The 20812-nt window shown below is 36.7% G+C and overlaps 1 protein-coding gene across 4 annotated transcripts in view; it reads left to right on the forward strand.

The window, feature by feature from the left end:
• LOC122400078 (protein numb homolog) overlaps positions 1–20812 on the forward strand; it is an 87626-nt gene that overhangs the window by 45474 nt on the left and 21340 nt on the right. Inside the window, exon 1 of one of the 4 annotated variants that reach the window (XM_043401292.1) lies at positions 16055–16194. The exons of the other annotated variants lie outside the window; for them this stretch is intronic. Coding sequence (XP_043257227.1) covers positions 16078–16194 — 117 coding nt within the window. The 5' untranslated portion in view covers positions 16055–16077. Of the gene's footprint in view, positions 1–16054; positions 16195–20812 lie in introns of those variants that run through there. 4 annotated transcript variants of the gene reach the window in all.

Here is a 20812-nt window from a genome sequence, read left to right on the forward strand (position 1 = left end):
GACCGTGTAGTTAGGTGAATCAGCCTGTATATTTCTGGGAGGATGTTGGAAGCCACCCTTCCTCGATAGCTAGGCACAAGTGCACTTCCTTTCTTCTCCCTTCCGACGAACGTCTTCGTGTTTCTTTCGCGTTCACGCGTTTAGGTTCGTTTTCTCCTTACACCTGTGCTCACGCACGTCGCGCGAGACGGGAGCGCATTGTGAAATGCATGTGCAGGCTCCGGCGTTACGAAAAAAGGTCGACGAAAATAGGCGTGTACCGACGCCGTTCGTGTTCCCTTTGCGTTGACGAATTTGCATGGGAGAATCAAGGCCGACGATCGTTATTTTCGTCGCTGTTACATTTTTATCTAAGCCCCGTCCAAACAAACGCGAACCCGTACCATTAGATCCCGCGTCGGTTGATGTTTACGTTGGCAAAGACACAGCGCGGATCAATCGAACGCATTCGGATGAATTTTTATTTTTAATTAGACGCGCACGACCCACGGTGTTCGCGGTTGATTGGCTCCCGCAAAGAGTTCCGTGTAAATCGAGGATGACATTTATAGAGAAAATGGGGAGACAAGTTCCAAGGTTCCATTATTTATTTCCCGATATATAATCGTCGATTTAATTTTATATCCCGTAGGTTTTTAGCGCGTGAAACGCTTTTTAAAAATTTTAACATTAAATATATACATAAGATTCATCTGTTGCGCCTGAATTTATTTATAAAGTGTTGGTTACGTAAAAAAAATGTGCCAAGAAATTTAATACTCGTTTTAATTACACACTTCTTATATGTATACATGTGCTGTACAAAATTTCAATTAAATCAGCAAATACTATTACAATGTACATAAATATTAAATGTTTAAATATGTTTATAATATAACAGTATTATAAGTTAAATTGTACTTTCAAAAAAATCGAGAAAATGCTTAAGAGATTTTTTAAGCTACATAATAGGTATAATAAACTCGTTATTTTTATGAATTTACAGGGCTTTGTTTCGTAATTATAAACGTTTAAAAATTCGAGAAAATGCGCCTGACGCGCGGCAACTCACCTAACGCCAGTGCATGCTGAGAAAATCAGGCAGAGTGGACAGCAATGAGGTGACCAAAGTTGCACGGAGACACTACTTTAGAGAAGCTATGACGAAAATAATACTTGACAATACTTAAGAAAGTTAGACTTTTGAAAACCGTTAAATATTAATTTCCATGAACTTTTTTTTTACCTGTAATTGGAAAAGAAATACGAGTTGCCCAAATTTCGAATTTTTCATGCGTCAATGTCTTGTCCAACAAAATTATCGAAGCGATAAGCACAATTTTCCGGACGAACCTCTTCAGCGACCGTCAATTTTTTATAAGTACTCCAATCTCATTTTCGAAAAAGAATCCGTGCAAATTTCTATTACCTACTCGACTGCCTTATCGCGGTACATAAATTTGATCTTACATTTCAAGTGGCTTGTAGCAAATAATCATGCCGAAATATTATCTTTGCAGTTCACGATGTGGCAGATTTTTCAAAACAAACGTTGCATAATATTTTCCTATAGTCAGTGTCTTTTTTTGAGTAATCAAAATCCTGAATATTTTGCGATCGTATTTATACGAATCAGATGTTTTATGACACAAGTTTATGTATTGATTTTATTTTCCGATGAAATAAAAGTGCAACTCACAAGATTCTCAACTCCAAAATTTAGAAAATTATAATAAAGGTTATAATTGATAATTGAGTTGGTATTAATAAAGGTTTAACATTAACCACTAAAAGTTCGGTTATTTTTTAATTTTATTTAAACTTTATTTTTTTAGTTTTTAGACAACTTTTTTTATTTAGACTTTTTTTGTATTTTTAAATTTATTTCCGAATGAACGCTAAAAAAAATATTGTTCGTCGCGTGGTTTACATAATATCCAATAATTATTACGAAATAAGTATAAAATTCGTAATGATACGATATGTGAAGGCACGTATTTGACTGTGAAAACGCTAGAAAATGCAGCTAAATTAATGATAAAAGTCGGAAAAACCTGTTCCACCGATTTCACCATTTTACCAAGTCACTTTATTGTTACTCGTGAAACTATGTTAGCCGTGTGTCTACATATAGAAACAGTCTGCGTAGCGTCGAGCGCTTTGCATAATCGATGTGCTGAATTCGTAAAATGCGATGAATTTTGATCGCCGAGGTGTCGCCATTTCCTGTATCTGGCGCATTCTATTCGAGCAACGCCAGAATCGTTGTATTAGGTCATCTTATAAATTCATGTCGTGTTTTGTACTGCAACAAGAGCAATATCTCGAACGTACCATAGAATTTTATGAAGAATAGTAAATCCCTTCTCGTTTGACAATCTTTCGTTTCTTTGATAAAACCATTTTGTGGTCGTTATGAAACTTGTTCGATTTTTCATTAAAATGTTGTTAAATTACTGTTTCATAATAATATTTTTCAATTTTGTATCCATTAAAAAGTGTTATAATTATTTTTATACGACACTCTTCACATTTATATTTCTAGGTGACAATCTATAAAATATAAGTGACAAAATTTTACAATAAAATTCAAATTGTTGTTTTCGAACATATGAAAAATCATTTTACTTTATCAAATGATTCTAGACGATTTACACACCTACTCACTCTGGTAGTTAATCCAAAATATAAACACAAAACAACTTTGTTGCTTTTAGCAAACGCATAAAAGGGTTTAATGAGGATGTAAAACTGTCATGGCGGCTACCTCTTCGCTGAAGATTTTATAAAAATATTCGTGCAATTTTTCGAAGAAAATTTTGTTCCGTGAGCTAATGCAGGAACATACGTACATTTTTCTTAAAATTACGAAAATATCTTGAACCAACAAATTTTGTTTTTTAATCCTAACACGAACACATGGTCGTACGAATGATCTTGCGTCGTCTCGTGCTTCATAGATTTTTATTACAGGACACAGTCGATGCGTCGACGGTGAGTTTCCTGTGTTTAGATGTCGTGTCGGGAAGTAGCAAGAAAGCACGAAACTGTGAGCAGCTGCTAACTTTCTTTCTTCTTCTACGATCCGTGGTCTTTGGTACGAAAAGTAAATCAAGGCAACGCAGCTGCCAGGAAAAATGCGGCCATTCAGAACTTCTGGCCACCCTATTCTCGCTTTCGAGCATAATTAAGACGCGAGTAATTATTTAACATCACGTTAGAATCATAGATCCGTTCCAAATTTCCGAAGAATAAATTTTTCTAAGAAACACACGACACCCACGAATCGGTAGATTTACTAGAAAATTTATTTTGGTCCAATTAAACAATTGATTTTATCTTTAAAAATATTATTTGGTCTGAAATACTCGGTAGCTAATTTACAACGGTATTCGGATCGCTAATTTAGGTTTAATATTATTTAACATTTTGTTTTTATTATATGAAGATTTACAAAATGACTGTGATTGTAATTCTGGGCTCTGAACGAATCTGAAACGCTCGAAAGACTGAGTAACTGTTGCAGAAAGTGAATACACAATTCCTAATCCGTGGTAATAATACTTCCAGGTTAAATGTCAGGTACCGTTATTGGTAAACGGAATTAGTCTGCGGGGACTGTGGAAGGTTCCTTTAATTTTTTCGTGCCTGTAAACAAGGTTAGTCAATTGTAGTAAACAGTGACGGATCTGGAAGAATCCAAAGAGGGGGGCACTTACAAAAAATAGCAACAAAATTGGAGATTTCGATAAATATAAATCATTAAATACAATTTTTATATTTTATATTTTGCATATTTTAACTTTTTGTGCGTTCAGAATGTGTGTGAATTACGCCAAATCTGGAAAGACCTAATGTTCCACGATTGGAATATTTTGATTAATATTTAACAACCATTGGACATTTATTGCAGTATTATTATAAATGGAAGTACATTCTACACGGTGTCAACGATTTTTTTCTTTACATTCTGCTAATAGAAATATATAAAATTACGGTCATTCTAGGAGGAACGAACTAAGTACGTGTGATTTTAAAGCGCTCACTGTAACAAATCGACGTATCTCAACTTTGACCGTACGAAATTTGAATTTCTGAATCCAGTTATTCCGATACCTTATTTGCATTTTACGTGGCTCTTGGAACCTGATTCCCGTTTTATCGGTCGAGAATATTAAGTAAGAGAACATTTCCCGTTTTTCAAACCGACTACAGTAAATACGAATTTATGAATACGTTTACCAGTTCATGATCAATAATAAGAAACCTATCTTGCATCGAATATAAAGTAACTGAGAAATTAACGAACTTATAAAACTTGCCATTCCTTTACATTCAAGCTTTTATTTAGGAATAAAAAAAAGATTTCCCTATGTTTTTTCTTTATAGAAACAGATTCAAAAACTTTTAAAATTGTCCAAAAGTATGATTTACCTATGTAAAGTCACCGAGAAATTTGGTTTTTCTTTCAGTCATAATCTTAATCTAAATTTTGGAGCAGTTTATTAATTTTATCATAAAGACGTATACTTCCCTTCTTTCACACACTAATCGATTGATATATTTATTGAATATATAAGAAATGTTTGTCAGAAGACATTTACCCAGCACCATGTATATTCTCGTTTCATTATAGAGTATACGGTTAGAAAATAACCATAAACACTTGGTGAAAAACGTCTAACTCTTAAAAAAAAATTGTATCGCATTATTAATTGAAACCCCACCTCAAATTCATTCAATTAAACTTTGTCCAACGTAAAGCCAACATTTATTTCGACTTTTAGGAAGTTTATATTTTAATTTTTCAACTCCCAATTGTTTGAAGAACGTCCTTTGTTCCCGGGACAAAGTATCAAATCGTTCGACCCCCTTCGATTATCGTCTCCGTCGCCCCGCGAAGAGATGATGAATCCTTGGACGAACGATCGAAAAGCGTAGGAAACCCTCTGTCGGGTTTCGCGGCTCGTTTCTCTCTCTCTTTCTCTCTCTCAGTCGTGTCTCAGCAGATGTACGACCATTTGCCGTGGCAGCTGCACACCTCACCGCCGTAAACTTCGAGCAACAGACCCCGACCTGACCCCTGGAGCCTACGCGGGTCGGCCATCGCCGCTCCCGAACGAGCCACGGATCGACGCCGAGAAAATCGAATAGATTCCACGACGGCCCGATCATATTAATTTGCTCGTGGTTCGTCGAAGCACGCCAGACTTCCCTGCGGATCGCATAATCGCGGCGCAAACCGGTTTTACGCGGCGCGAAGCGGAGTTTGTCGGACGAGGAGAGGCGCAGAGGCGCTGAGAAAACTTGACATGGCCCTGGCTCCGGGGTCCGGAGTAGGGAAAAAGTACCTGGGCGGCTGGGCCCTGAGTCCCCGGCTACAACATTCACGGTTTCACGAAGGAGAGGGGGCTTGACTCGTGCTCGTACCCAAATGGACTGAAAACAGGGACCGTAGACGCGTCTTCGGGCGTATTGGAAGGGGGATGGGCCGGGGGGGACTTCCTATCGAGATAAATAATACAGGAAAACTGTTAACTGTTCGATTTATTAATTGTTTATGCTCCTTTTTGTGAAATATTCTGATCTCCAAACGTTTCTATGTTCCTTGTAGCTCTTTAAACATTTCTACGCGTTTTCACGGTTTAGTTTATTGTCTCTAAATCAGAGTTTAGACGTTGAAAATTAAATTCGAAAACAAGGAAGCAATATGTTGTTCGAATATATAAAAATATCGAAAGCATTAGAAACTTGAATAGTAAATACTTATAGATGTAAGTATTAATATTAACATTATTTTTAATATCATGTTATCGAGGAAAAATTATCAAACTTGAAAAATAATTTTATAGTTCTCGGAAAGTGTCTTTTTACACCTTTGGTAGAGATTCTGTTAAATTCGTATGATTCTACTCGAAATATTTATACAATTCTATGGATTTTACTTGTTCTTCGATGGATTCAGTCAAAATATACTATTAAAATAATAATATGTAGTACGTTTAAAGGCATGTCATAACCTTAAGAAGTGTGAGTAATGATAATACAGGACGGTTAGCGGGGTTAAATATGCGTGGTCCTCAATTGGGAACCTACGTCCCAGTTTAAGGGATGAAATTACCCTTTAGACTTTCAATCCTCCAATGGAATCCTGAGAATTATTGGAGATGGATAGAAATTTTTTATATGTAAAAGACTACCTACTTTGCAGGAAGAACAGCTAATTTCTACATAAAATTATTAGAATTTTAAATCAACATTGTTCAACAAAGTATTAGTTCCTTAAAATGAAATAAAACTAACTTCGATAGAACTAATGTAACTATTTGAACGACTCGATAACTACAAAAGTGTTACTCCATTTTGGAACATGTCAAATTTAGAATATAAATAAACGCGTCCCAATTAAGAATCTATTTTCGTTTTCAACTGTATACGTTAAAACTTCTGGAGCACACAGAACGGTCAATTGTCAATGTTTTACCTTACAAAAATTTATACATATTTGGCAAATATCACTAAGAACGTACGAGGAGTTCCCAACCAAAGAAAGTTGTGTAGTCTCTGTCAGAAAAAAATGAAATAATAGAATACCCCTCGACGCTCGTATTTGTTGATCGCGACTCCAACCGTTTTGGCGAGCGAAACTTTTAAGGGGCAGGGGCTTCCACGAAACGAAATACGTCCCTGGCGCGTCGTAGGACCCGGGTAGAGAGACCTGTGCCCGTTTGAACTACGGCATTCGCGTCCCGAGTGTTTCAGGGGGGGGTTCTCGCATGTCGGTTTGTCGATGTACCGGAAGATCGAGCGCTTATATTATCCTCGTCTCGTCAGGCTTTTCCGTTGCTTCGCGTTGTTCAGTGAAAGTGAACACGGTGGTGTTTTCCGATCAACGATGTTTCCTGTGCTTCCCAACGATTTTCCTTCGCCGAGAAACGATGCTGGAACGACGATAGGGTCTTCGTAACGTTGCTCCAACCGTTGAAACCTACGCACGAATAATACTTTCCACCAGGTGGCGCGGGAGTGTCTCCTACGAGAGTCGTTTTGTTTAAACATTTTTTAATTCCACGGTGCGCAAATACTCGTAGACTCGTGGCTCTTCGACGGAACATTTTATTCAACCTTTCTCGTGGGATTTATTCAAAAGTTTATCGAGGAACTTGCTTGACAAAATCGCGGATCTCAGACGACGAGAGTAAATTAAGAAAAAGATGGATCTTCGTTTTTACGGATGATGGTCAGCCTGCTGCGAGAGATCAAACGTACATTGCAGTTCCGGTGGGGTCGCCGGAAGTAGCTGAGCGTGACGGCGGCAGTTCTAACGGAAAAACGTGGGAACTCGTGGCCCCGTGGCTCTTCTCCACCGCATCATTAACTGCCACACGCTGGACTGGCTCGAATAAAAACTATCCGTGTCGTTGAATCGATCCGAATAATCCCCGGAATGTGTGCTCGTTTGTCGAAACGAAGAAAAGAGCCGAACAGTTCTTCCCGTTAATTGATACGCTCGGCGTAAACGCGGCTTGCGCATACTCGATACGTCACCGAAGTAACGGAATTGCATTTCATTGACTTGCAATATCGTTCGAAAAGGTTTTTCTAACGTTCTCCGCAGACCATTCACTTTACCTCGCCGCGGTAGTCTTCCACGGAGAACTAGGAACGAACGATTCCTTCGTAAAGGAGTAATATTTTCAGTCGAATCCATGGAAAGCTATAATTAAAGTGATTCGGAGGTGGTTGCATTCAAATATTTTTCGAGCAGGATGACTCGTAACGACAAACGTTACAAGATAAAGTTGCATGGATGATCCGTCATCGATTAAAAATAAAACGTTGACAAATCGACGGATCGCTGGAAAGGAAAAGCGTCAGGACGAAGACGCTCCCCACCGTGGCGCGTAACTGGGGCCACTGCGAGGACAGAGAGCACACGAAACCGAGAGAGAGTTCTCCGGGAATCCCACTCTTGGCAGAGCCCATGACGTCAACCTTTGGGGCAAGTCGACCAGTTTGAACTGCCTGCCAAGGGGCCAGGCGGGAAGAAGAAGAAGAAGAGTCTGTTAGTAGTCGCTTCGCCCCGTTCGTCGATCCGTCTCGATACGCGTACGGTTTTACCGGCCGGTTGTGCGTTGGACGTAGCGCCGCCACCAAGTTTCTTCAAACTCGTGGCGACGGGGACGGTTGTTAATTAACCGCGGCGGATTCGATCGGGAATCGACCGCTCGAAGCTACGCACGGATACGTAAAAAGGAAGAGAAACATAGATAGGAGGGAGGGATAGGAGAAGAGTTCCTAGCGCGGATGGATCGGTCGTGTCGCACACCTGGTTGCCATTGATAGGTGCACGAAGCGCGAGCAAGTCGCGGAGGCTCGCGATGGAACTTGGTCGATCGGGAAGCCCGCGCAGTTATCCGCGTTCCCAGTGCTGCACCTCGTTTCGGACTGCACGGTGGCTCTTGGTGAACGAAACGAGGCTATCGCGGTCCTCGTAACCGTGAATGTGCTCCGCCGGATAATATTTGCGGCCCCGAGTGTCGCGGAGTCCGTTCACCGTTCGTCGGGAACAACAGAGAGTCGGTGTGCTCGTACGTAAAGTGTTTCTTTCCCCTCCTCCCGAAAAGGTGCGGGGAGAAGTTGAAGGGTGGTCGGTGAGAGGTGGACGCGTAAAATTGAAGTGCATTGGACGTTCGATGGTATCGTCACCGTGCATCGTGAACCTAGGGAAACAACGAACGACGTGTTTGGATACTTGACGCGCCCGGTACTGCGCGTCGCGAAAACATCGGCCGCTAGAGAGAAATGGGAAACCACCCGTCCGCCCACCAACCGCTCGAGAGAGCTACCAGCCATGCTGGAAATGGTCTTCGCCTCTCGGTAGGTTGCGATCTTGTTTTACGTCAACGATAACTCCCGCTGATGCCCACGTGTGACGCACGCCTCTTGATGCAATGTCGTTAAATAGAACCGTTGTTTTGTTGGTTACGCGCCGCCATGGGGAATCCTCGATACTACAGGGGATGTTGAACCGTCAGTGAACAGAATTTTGTTTCTTCTTAACCTTTCAACGTTACTCCGTTTGCGTATGCAATAGAGTGGTTCTTAGTTACGGAGGACAACGTTTTTATTTTATTTGTGCTTTCCGCCTGAACTATTACGTTTAGCGAATAAATGATGCGTGCAAAATTTCAAACTGATTGCATAACGGGGATGCCCAACAAAAACCCTTAAGTGGACTCTGAATCCCAACTGAATTATTTTATTTAATGTTGATTTTTACCAAATTGGTAAATGGACATTAACTTTCCTTTAAAGCATTTAATAAATAATGAACTAATAGAAGATTACATAAAATTTTAAATAATTGCATTGACATATATTAAATAATTATTAGTTTAAACTTGCGCAGCAGCTCCAATAATCCGTTTAAAGGTTAATATAATTGTGCACCACTATTTCAGAAACAGTAGAAGGTATTTTGTAGTAAAAGTGTGATTCCTTGGATATACAATAATTATATTTATTCATAATTTTTAAAAATTCATATAAAATTTTATTATTTGCTGTTATCTTATAATTATATAAGTAACTATCAAATTGTTAATATTTCTATGTCAGTAAACAAAATAGTAGTAAAATTTTAAAAAACTTAATATAAATATAACCTATTATAAATTAATTTGTTATACATTTATTATACATTTGTTACTCTTCGTCAATTTTTTAATTGATTAAAAATTCGTTTATTTTATTTATCTTTTGTTAATAAATTTCGTTATCAGCTTTACACTACGCTTTGCGACATTGTTCACTATTTCTAACGCTGCTTTGTTATGTCGGTTTCCCAAATTGATAGATCATTTTGTAAAACATTCTCTACGCCAATATTGACATAGTCTCTCAGATTTTTTAATACTTTTATTGAAGATTTGTTTATCTTTCAAATTTTTAATCATACGCATTCTTGTATCAAGAGAAACATCTGAAATCTAAAATATCGAAATACAATTATGTCCTAGATTAACCTGAAATTACTATAATTTTAAAACTTTAATTGAAATGTGGTTCCCGTTATCCAATCACTATGAAATTTTCCATATATCATTTTCTCACCTGGTGCCACAAGAAGGGTAGTACGATAAAAAATGAAAAGTTGGAAAATAAGAATCAGCCAAGTATACAACCAGTACATTCTACAAATTCCTCTGCAAAAATTAATTTTTGAATCAGAATGCCCCTTCGAGCGAAGTTTTAAATCAAAAAACAGGAAAAAGTCTGCAAGTGCCAAATTCGGTGAATAAGAGGGGGTGGTTATAGTAGTAAAGCTTTGTTTTGTGCGAAATTCCTTAACGATAGTCGTGTTACCAGAAACAGAAGATAAAAATAGCGAATCTTTTCGAGGTCCCTATGACCGACCGTTTCTTTCGTTTTCGTCAATATCTTCTCGTCCGTTTTGGAACTGTTCATGCAAGCAAAAGATGCTTTCAAATGCTCAATGTAACCTTCCAACCGTTTTTGTCGATGTTTTAGCCGCCTCAAGATAGAATTTCATGGTCAATTGTTGTTCGAATCCGTGACTATACGGTATAACAAAGTTCTGTTCAGCAACCACTCGTGATTATATTCATAAATTTTGTCCAAAATCGAGGTCAGACGTGTTATTAATCAGTGGTAATAACAGTTAGGTCTCTTAAGCAAAAATCAGCCCTAATACTTAGTAGACGCAACACGATAAAAACGATTTAAAGCTTAACATTCTTGAAGGCCTCGATGGATTTGGTGTTTTCGTTTCGATTAGAATGCGTTGAAATTCAATATTGTTAAATATTTATCCAATTTGAAGTCAATAACGTATACTCAATTGGAGCAACATGAAAATGAAACAACGCGTGTACAGTTACTCCTATTCGTTTTCTTACACTATAATGTTGATTCGCTATAAAAGAAAAAAAGACTTGTTCTTTATAAATTGAATTATTTTTGAAACTAGCATAAGTTCATTTTTTCAATAAATTAAATACAAAACAAGACTACTTTTTAAATAGAAGTAAGTAACACGGTGTAATAAAAAACAATATTTGGTAAAAAATAAATGGAAAGAATTCGTAAGAAGCAGGTTTCTTTTCGTCTATAGTAAATCATCATTATATGAATACGCGTGGGAGTAACTGTATGTAAAAATGAAGTGAAAAAATAAATTTATGACTGTAACGTTATTATTTATCGCACGAAAGCAGAGTTTCAAGCTCTTTAACGGATTAATTCGGTCTCATCTTCGTCGTGGGCGGATCGGTATTTTCGTGGTCTGGATGAAACTGGTCCTGCAGAGGTCACGACGAAGGTCGCATACTTACTTTCCACTTTGTCCGCCATGTTTAAATACTCCCGAGTTTTCATACGATGGCTAGTAATTTGTATTCGCGTTGTTTTTCTTTATACGTCGTCGCCATATTTATCCAGTATACGTACATAATCGTGTAACAGATGTCTGTTACGAAGCGACGATAGTTTGAGTCTTTTAAACATAATCGTAAATATCGTTCGAAGGTTTGTCAACAGTTGTTCAACGTTTTGTTCTTGGATCCCTATTTGCACTCCTACCGTTTATGTTACATACGAATGTCGCTGTTTTATTTACTATTCTTTTCTGGTACGCTTGTTGTCTTTGTTCCTGCTACGTTGTTAGAGATTTGAACGATTTTGATCCTGGCAGTTTATTGATATTTTGATTGCGTTGTCATTATTCGTGTCTAAATTATACTGATTTTATTGGACCATCGATAGAGATATTTTGTACAAATCGCGTAAAATCTGATCGAGTATAAACGATATTTTTAGTTTCGTTCGTATTAAGATTATTTCAAGGCGAACTTGATATTTGTTAAGAAGAACACGAATTCAATTATGTACAACATAATAAAGTTCGAGGTCCAACGGGATCAGAAATAAAACAAGTATTTACACTCTTTTTATATTGAAAACGATGATTGATTACAATTTAGTTTTTTCTAATTTACAAAATATCAATAGGAAAGTATAGCCATTGGATGAGATCTTATTTATCGCAATACACAAGTCACTTCCTTATTATCAACGTGCACTACATTTTAATTAATATACTTATGAAGATTTGTTTCCTTTAAATATTTATTACATTCGATTAAAGCAGCATTAAAGCAACGCGTTGATTTTCATTGGTGCCATGTATTATGTATGTTCCATCGAGGGCATTAGGTAGAAAATAATCGAACGATCGTCCAAGATTTAGTATACTGTTCAGCGTTCCCGATAACGTCCGATCAACTGGACAGATTGACGCGAGTCGCAATTTCAAATTGCAATTACGCAGATTCATGAATACCTATGGGCGGTCGCCATTCGTTGTTTGTAATCAGGACGCCCCTCTCCGAGAATTGTTACGAGCACTTTCAATGAATCCTCGACTACATCGGCGGGTTTGCAACGATGCACAAAGAATTTGCATAACTAACCGACAGATCTTTGTTCCGAAGGTGAAATCTGACGCACGGAACGCCTTCGACTGTGAAACCGTCGGCGAGGAAAGCATGTAAAGTGCAACTTTCGATACCTACTGTCTCAGCAATTACCCACGTTATGTGCTACATAATATCTCTAACAAGCATTCTTTTATTTAACGATCCTCGTTCAAGGCCAGCGAATTTGCACCACTACTTCTTATTTGCATAATAGATATTACGATTGGAGGGATTATTGTGTAACAAGCCAAAAAAATCGACTTGTAAAAGAAAGAAATAGCAGAATAAAGATAAATATATAGATTTTAGACTTCTTAACGTAACTTTTAAAGAACATATTCATGTCCTTTCAACGAATTAAAGAAAAAATATCTTAACGGGTCATCTATGTGTCAAGAATACAATCATAAAAATCTTGAAAAGTTATGCATGAAAAGGATTCTATAAAGACGTAGCAAACTTTATTAAACAATGCTCAAATTGTCAACAGGGTAAGATAGAGAGATAACAAGCATGTATTAAGGGGGGAGTCTCATATGAATGATAGATTGATCTATTTTTCTTAATTTTTGTTGTTGGAAATGTTACATCTGACGTTATGATTCATTTTCATAGTTTACTTAGCTATCCTTTGGGAATACAAAATTTTTTTTATTAATTTTCATTAACTTTTAATGTTGTTGTCGCGTCCACAGTAAACATGTGCTCATACACTGGCGTAGGTGATTGCAGCTCTCAAGGTTGACTAAATCAAAAAGATTTTTATTCAGTAGGTGAAAATCGTGAAAGCTTAAAGTAAAAATTACAAAATCTCGTCGTTTCTTTCGCAACTTTTTAATAAAAAGAATATGATAAACTCATTATAATGATTTGATTTTGGTACGGGCAAATACTATTAGTATGGGGAACAATGTGTAAAAATTTCAAAGCAATCGAACGTATAGTTTTTGAGATTTTATCTACGCCAGTTAAGAAAGTAATGTTTCGAGAGAAACGCATTTAGAGTCTGCAAGATTATACTAATCAATCTCAGCTCCATATAGACTACCTTTCAGAATGTTGGCACCCAGATCGCACAAACGCTAGAATTTCGACTTTTAAAAACAGTAGATGTCTTTTGACACTGTCGTAAACATTTCGAAACAGTAATGTCTAGGCTGTACAAGATAATCACCCGAAGCAAAAAATGTACCACAATCCACAATACTTGACATTTATCTCTGAAAATTTAACAATACATTCTTAAATATATGTACTTTCAAAAAATGAAATAAAAAACAAATTGATTTTCTTGAAGTCTCACATGAGACTTCCTTAATTATGCAAAACCAAGGCTATATCATAAAACTTGGACAATCGTTTTTACCATTGACCTAGAAGGAATCATTCTACGCGAGCAACTTATTCTTGATAGTCTACAGTTAATAACACAGAACACCGAAGTATCCTAAGAGGATCTCTTGCAGCATATTAAAGATAAGTTAATTAGGTTAAAACAAGGATGATTAGATCTATGAGCTATGATAGGATATCAAGAAACGGATAGGATAAGTAACCGCGTTAAGAGAGGATGGAGACAATTAGATACGAATCATTTTGGAGTAGTTTACAAATAATTGGAGCATCAGCAGTAAATCAAATTAAAAGCTTTCCGTTTGCTTAAATACTTATTTACTAGACCCTGTTATTACATTAATTGTTTCAATGTCGAAGGACAATAGCAAGCTTTCAATACCGTAAATCAACACGTAACGCCTGTTGCCAAATACTCTCCAGAAAACTTGTAAAAAATTTACTCGACTGAATTTTCGAAAACGCACTGTAATTTTCTGCAAGAGAATGAATAAACACTTATTTCCATTGCATTATACGTTTCTTCGCGTATCTATCGTTTTAATTTCTTTGGTACAAATAAATAGACTATAATTGCCGGTAGTTCTAGCGTTAAAGAAAATGTTTCATTAAATTCGTTGGAGGGGCACGAACATATTTGTTAAGAAGTCTAATAATAATTTTCATAGCTAACTAACTTTTTATAATCAAAGATTTTATCGTTCAAACTGAACTTGTTGCAATGTATGGATACATTTTCCGGTAACTGTAGCTTAGCGTAACGTGTTAACCATTTTTTTTTAAATAGAAATGTTTGGGGTAACTGTTACGTTTGGGCTCTGCTTCCAATCCTAACGGAATGTTTCGAAGGAGAAGGCCAGAAACGAACGGTGAAACGGACGAATGGAGATTCTGTCTGGTCCCGTTACATGGACCCGAAGTTGGGGGTTATTTTGATGGCCGCGACCTCTCTCATTACAACGCGACCGAATGGCTTCCGGTTGCGTCAAAGTGCCCCCCGACACTTGGCCTCTCGAGCTGCGTCTCGAGAGCCCAGTTGCTTTCTCTCGATCACTGCATCGCTTTCCATCGCCACGACCGCGATACACGCGTAATCATTCAGGAAGCGAGGCTAAAATGTTGCCAGAAGGGAACTCGAAATAACCCCCCTAACTTCCACAGCTGTGGTTTTTTCGTCGGAAGTGTCGAGCTCCATACAGCGCGTCTAAAGAGATCCAAAAGAGATCTAAAAACAGACCCAAAAGATTTACTCTTTAAATTAACCTCTTGGCGGATCAAATTCACAATGTTTTTTCTTATTTTATTCGCAATTTTCAGCATTTAATAAAACCTGTATCTTCCAGGTATTAATTCATTTATATTCAAGAAAGATTGTAAGATTATTTTGTTTCAAGATCAACGAAGTCCTAATTTATACTTTCACCATCGCGAGTTAAACGTGTTTTGCTTTTGAACATCTGGTGAAATATTGTTTCCAAAAAATCGATTTACAAGTGGGAAGGATATGCAATTCTGGTTGGTGCATATCGGTTTACTTGAGTAGGAAACGAGGTCATAGGAAGTTATACCACTCTGAGAAGCATTCAACTTTTTCCTCTTCCATTTCCTTCTATATACATTCAAAAACGATGGCTTGACCCGGTTTCTGGAATCACCCTGTCTAGCTTTCAATTGTTCGACGCCACGAGGATCCTTTCAATCGTATTTAGAAAACATAAACATGAATAAAACAGTATTGAACTTTAACTCGACTCGGTATTATTATTGCAATTGGACAGGATGGAGATACGGAGCATCGCGTAAAGAGACATAAATTTACCGTCGATGATCAATATCTAACTCTATTGTGTCGGAACCTGGCGGCCTTTTTGTTACTTTTGTTGACGTTCGTTGTGACAGATTTTCTATCTTTTATGTTATTTTGCAACGTCTCGTACGTATATATTAAAATTGCTCTGAAGGGGATTTAAATCAGAATCATGGTTTAGTTTATATTAAAAAATAGATATCTACTATTTAATTAATTTGTTTTCTATGTAAGGAGCAATTGCATTCTCTTCGTTTAAATTATAACTGCATTTAATTTCTATATCTTTATATTCAATAATTGATTTTGTCGTCGGTGAAACATTTGTTAGAATTCCAGTGGCCGACAAAATACGAGAAAATGAGAATTCTGGGTTTCGAGACCTCGCAAAGTTTCGCGAAAAGGGGATGTAAGTTTACAACGACGGGGTGGAAGGGAATGACCTCTTCGCGAAGGAATTTTTTCATTTCGATTATGAAGAAGGGCTTGATGGACGGTCTCAAAGAAGTCTGGCGATACTTTCCAACGAGTTTGAAGTTACGCGAATGTCGCATGGTAAGGATACAAACAGGTTTTTCACGACAGGAGAAACTGCTCCTCGTCGGCGTCGATGCCCCCCATCCCACGATTCTATTATCCGTTTACATTCCACAATAAAACTGTAATATTCTGTAATATGATACGAGTAGTTGGGTTGTTAAATAAATAAACTATCATGTGGAAAACATTAATGATCGTTAAAACTCGTTTTGGAAGAAAGTAACACTGTTTGCAATTTAATGCTCAATATAGATATTCAATATAGAATATCTCTAAATCTCCAAAAGAAAATGGTTTATTTGTAATCAAACGAGTTTTTAAGTAGCTATCTAAAATTTGTATTCTTTATTTGCATATAAAATTGTCCAACTTTGACAGTATATCTCCACTAGCTATCCCCTCCTTTCGTCATCATGGTGCAACTAACGAGGCTCCCGTGCAACAATCGGGGTTCCCCCATTTTCCGCGCGTGCAGCCTTACAAATAAGAAGATCGACACTGTAAAAAGTGACTATGCTAATAGTTTCGCGATAAGACGACGAGTCATCTCAACTTCTGAGAAACGATCGAACGCGAGAATCCCAAGGAATGCTTGGCGAACTATTCGTCCTCGGAGCCAGGGACTCCGCAATCGACATATAAAATACTTTCGTTAATGAAATACGAAAATGTCGAAACAAAATCACCGGTAATTTTTTCAAACAGAACCATAGAAATCCAACTTCCAAAATAAAAGATCATCTTGCTTCGTTTTCTACACATTTAAATTTAAATATGAAATCGATCTTTGATTTGCACGAAAATTAGTACATTAAGGATTTGGGGTCGCTGATTACGAATCTAATGCCAAATTAATGTTTGAATTAACCGTTCATCAATAACAAATATTTTCAATATGAAATAATCAATTTTTTAATTGGTATTACTCATATTCCTATTATCTCATTATACAATCATAGAAGTACTATTTTCAATAAAAAAAAGTTTTCCAATGCGTACACATTAAAGGAAGATTCCTAATAAATTCTCATTCTATAATTCAACAAGTTTGTACTTGGGTATTCTCGTTAATTTTTATGATTCCGTGTACTTTGAACTATTAACCCCTTGACGTACGATTTAATGTAATTTTTCAAAGGTATACTACTTAATTTGGTTGAAATTTGTTCGTCCAAGGAATGGTCACGAAAAAGAATATATTTCTTTTACGACTACCTTTTGAATGTAAAAATGTGTTGATTTTAATTTATAGGATTTGTTGACGAGTGAGTAGCCTCATAACTGTGAAACTTGATATCAAGAACTTGTGTCAGACTCGTCATTGTACGACAAGTGGTTACCTAATGATATAGCAACCCGTATAAACAATATTCATTACTTTGAAGAATGCCATTTTGCTTCATTTCGTCACTAGCACCACAGTGGGTTGGATCGAAGATTCTAGTGACATTTTACCAAAAAATGAACTTTGACATATCGATTTTTAATCAATTGGTATTGCCTTTCAAATATTTACTGACCTCAAAAATGAAAGTACTGGTAAAATTAACTATAAATTATAGCCGTATCGAACTGTTAAAGTTTAACATTCTCAAATGCACGTTTGACGCTCGAAAACTGTACTTTCTTTTTCACGATATTTTGACGATCTCGTTTAATCTTTCTTCTTCGTTTCTTTTCTACAATAAACAGCATCATTTTCCATTAAAAAATATTAATTACAGCTGAGGTTATTGTATTTAATGTACTAGAAACATAACGTTGAATGTACTATAGAAAATTGTCAATACTTTCACAATTGACAAGGAATATCTTTTGAGTCCCAAGTTGCCCTACGTTCGAACATATCTCGATGCTTTCAGGATACTTTCTTTTAGATAATATATAAAAATCATAACCACCTTCGTCCATCTTTTTGAATTATTAAAGTTCTTGTTTTGTAATATTTTTCTGTGCAAACCGCACTTTGATATCTTCAATGGTTCAAAAGTTATACTAAAATGTGACTAAAATTTTTGATCTGGCCCACTGTGATAGTTCGTCGGTTACGCAGAGAGGGATTGGAGAGTCGATGAAAATCGGTAGTCGAACGATCGTCGTTTCGCGATTACGTTTGAATCGTATTACGCGAGCGACACGCATAAATCCATTGGAAACGACGTGCGTGTACAGCGTGCACGTTACGGCCTCGCACGCTCCTGGAAAGCAACGGGGGGATCGAACTCCAAGGATAACCGGTGCTACGCGTCGATGTCCGTCCGCTTGATAGCGACCGAGAGAAAGAGATCCGGATTTCTATAGGGTGTCTTGGAATCCTGGACGCGAATTAACTCTTTTTCACCGGCTGTTTCCCTGCGCGTAGCTCTCACGAGATAACTGCACGAGTCGAGCGTTGAATGGAACTGACAGGGGGAGGTCAGGAACCGGACGAGAGCATTTTGAACCGGGATGGTAATCGTAGGGACTGATCGGTATAAACAAACTGTGCGTACTGTATGGCCGCTACAACCCTTTTACGAAGAAACGCTCGCGTATACCGTGGTGGATGCACTCCGAAGAAAAGAATCATGCGAATCTGGGACGCTCCGTATCTCGGCTAGCGTCCGCAGTTGTAACTAGGACCGAGACTACCCGTCGAGTTTTGCTTTCTCGGCTTGTCGTTGAATAGAACAGATGGAAATCGCTATGGAGTTTGACCAAAAATGCTGAAAGACCGGTTGCAACGTTTTATACACCGGTGGACATGATTGTGGGACACCCCATTGTCGGGATAGAGGGTTATTGTTGTGTCTGTACGGTGGAATTATCAGTTATACGAACGTCGATTGCACTTGGCGTATTTTAAACGATTAAGCTTCCTATTTATTTATGCGTAGGAAATAACAGTAATTCAATTTTCTTTTTTTAATTTGTTACGAAAAGAAATTATTTGGCTTTCGTTTGAAACATACCAGGCACGATTTATTTAATTCGAGCGCAGTAGATTGAAATAATATTAATTTTTTTAATTTGTTACGTTTTCATGATGTTAAAAATAATGTTATGTGATTTGGGATAAAGAATTATTTTTGTGTTTGTACAGTGGAATTATCAGTTACACGAACGTCGATTGCACTTGGCGAATTTTAAACGATTAAGCTTCCCATTTATTTATGCGTAGAAAATAACAATAATTAATTTTTATTTTTTTAATTTGTTACGAAAAAAAATCATTTGTCTTTGGTTTGAAAAATACGAGGCACGATTTATTTAATTCGAGCGCAGAAGATTGAAATAAAAGTAATTTTTTTAATTTGTTCCGTTTTCATGATGTTAAAAGTAATGAAATTATGTGGATTTTTCTGTTTTTGTTAATCCATCGCAGGTTATAACATAAATTTGGTAAAATAATGGAACTGGAAATGACATGTGTAATCGTTACTAGTCCCGGTTGCGTTGCATAATTATTTCATTAATCGTTCGTTAATCCGTTGGAGATTACATATCATTCCGTTTTTTCACTCATTTTCTTTCGTTAATAACTGTTTCTAATTTTGCCTGAACGTGTCAATATGAATTTGATTAATAACATTAGAGTGATTAATGAATTATGGACGATGCTTGTATAACGCTAAACAAGAGTATGAAACTTACATTGACTGTAATCAAAAGAATTCGAAGTTTAACGTTAAATAATTGGATTGAACGTAATTAGTTGAAAAACTACATCAAAATTTAAATTATCATGTACCACTCAAAGGGATTAAGATATTTCTTGTATAAAATATAGTGAGTATTGTAAGATTACTTAAAAACCAATAAAGTTCAACTAACAGAGTATCAAAAGTTTCAAGGATAAGTTTGAAGAAGGAAATTACACTTTTCAATTTACCTCTTAATTAAAGTTAGTATCTGTGTATTATAATAAATTTTTATTCTCTGATAAGTAGTATTAAGACATTTTTTTAAAAACTTGTCAGTCAAATAGATGTTTTAATGTTGAATTCGTAAACCATGAATCCTATATCTCGACAAATTTGCCTTACATGTACGATCTGCTTTATCATGCCTCTAAATATGACTTAGTTTCTGATATTAATCAGTTGGGGATTAATAAAGATTTTATATAATCATCTGTACATGAATTATTCTAGCTGTTCGAATGAGCCACCAGTCGCATGTTAGCATTCTGATTTTCATTACTCATTGTCATGGTATTTTATTTCCGATGATACATTTCATTGCAAACTTCTTCAAACTTGACCAAACATTACTTCACTAATTGAAATAACGAAACAAATGTTGTGTAAACACAGGTATACGAGTGCTTTATTTCTGTATCACAGCTGTCTAAAAGTTGTATATTTAGAAAAGCGAGATCAGAGTAGGTTTTTTACATGAAGATATCGTCGTTTCATTGTTTTTTGAAGACGCTTGAATACTTCTGTTGCTATTTTCATTCGCTTGCCCACGCATGATGCGAATAACAGTGATCCATAATAGCAAAACCTATCGTAAACTTGACACAAATACTGTTATCAGCTACTATCACAGGAAGATCTGGAGAGGGGGTAGTATTACAATCATTTGATTCAAGCCTAACACTCAGGAGGGCCTCCACAGTATGGAAAAAAGTATTTAAGATACTCTTATG

This window comes from Colletes gigas, unplaced genomic scaffold (assembly GCF_013123115.1).
Source record: "Colletes gigas isolate AHSC1104 unplaced genomic scaffold, ASM1312311v1 Colletes_gigas_Sc00016, whole genome shotgun sequence".
NCBI lineage: Eukaryota > Metazoa > Arthropoda > Insecta > Hymenoptera > Colletidae > Colletes > Colletes gigas.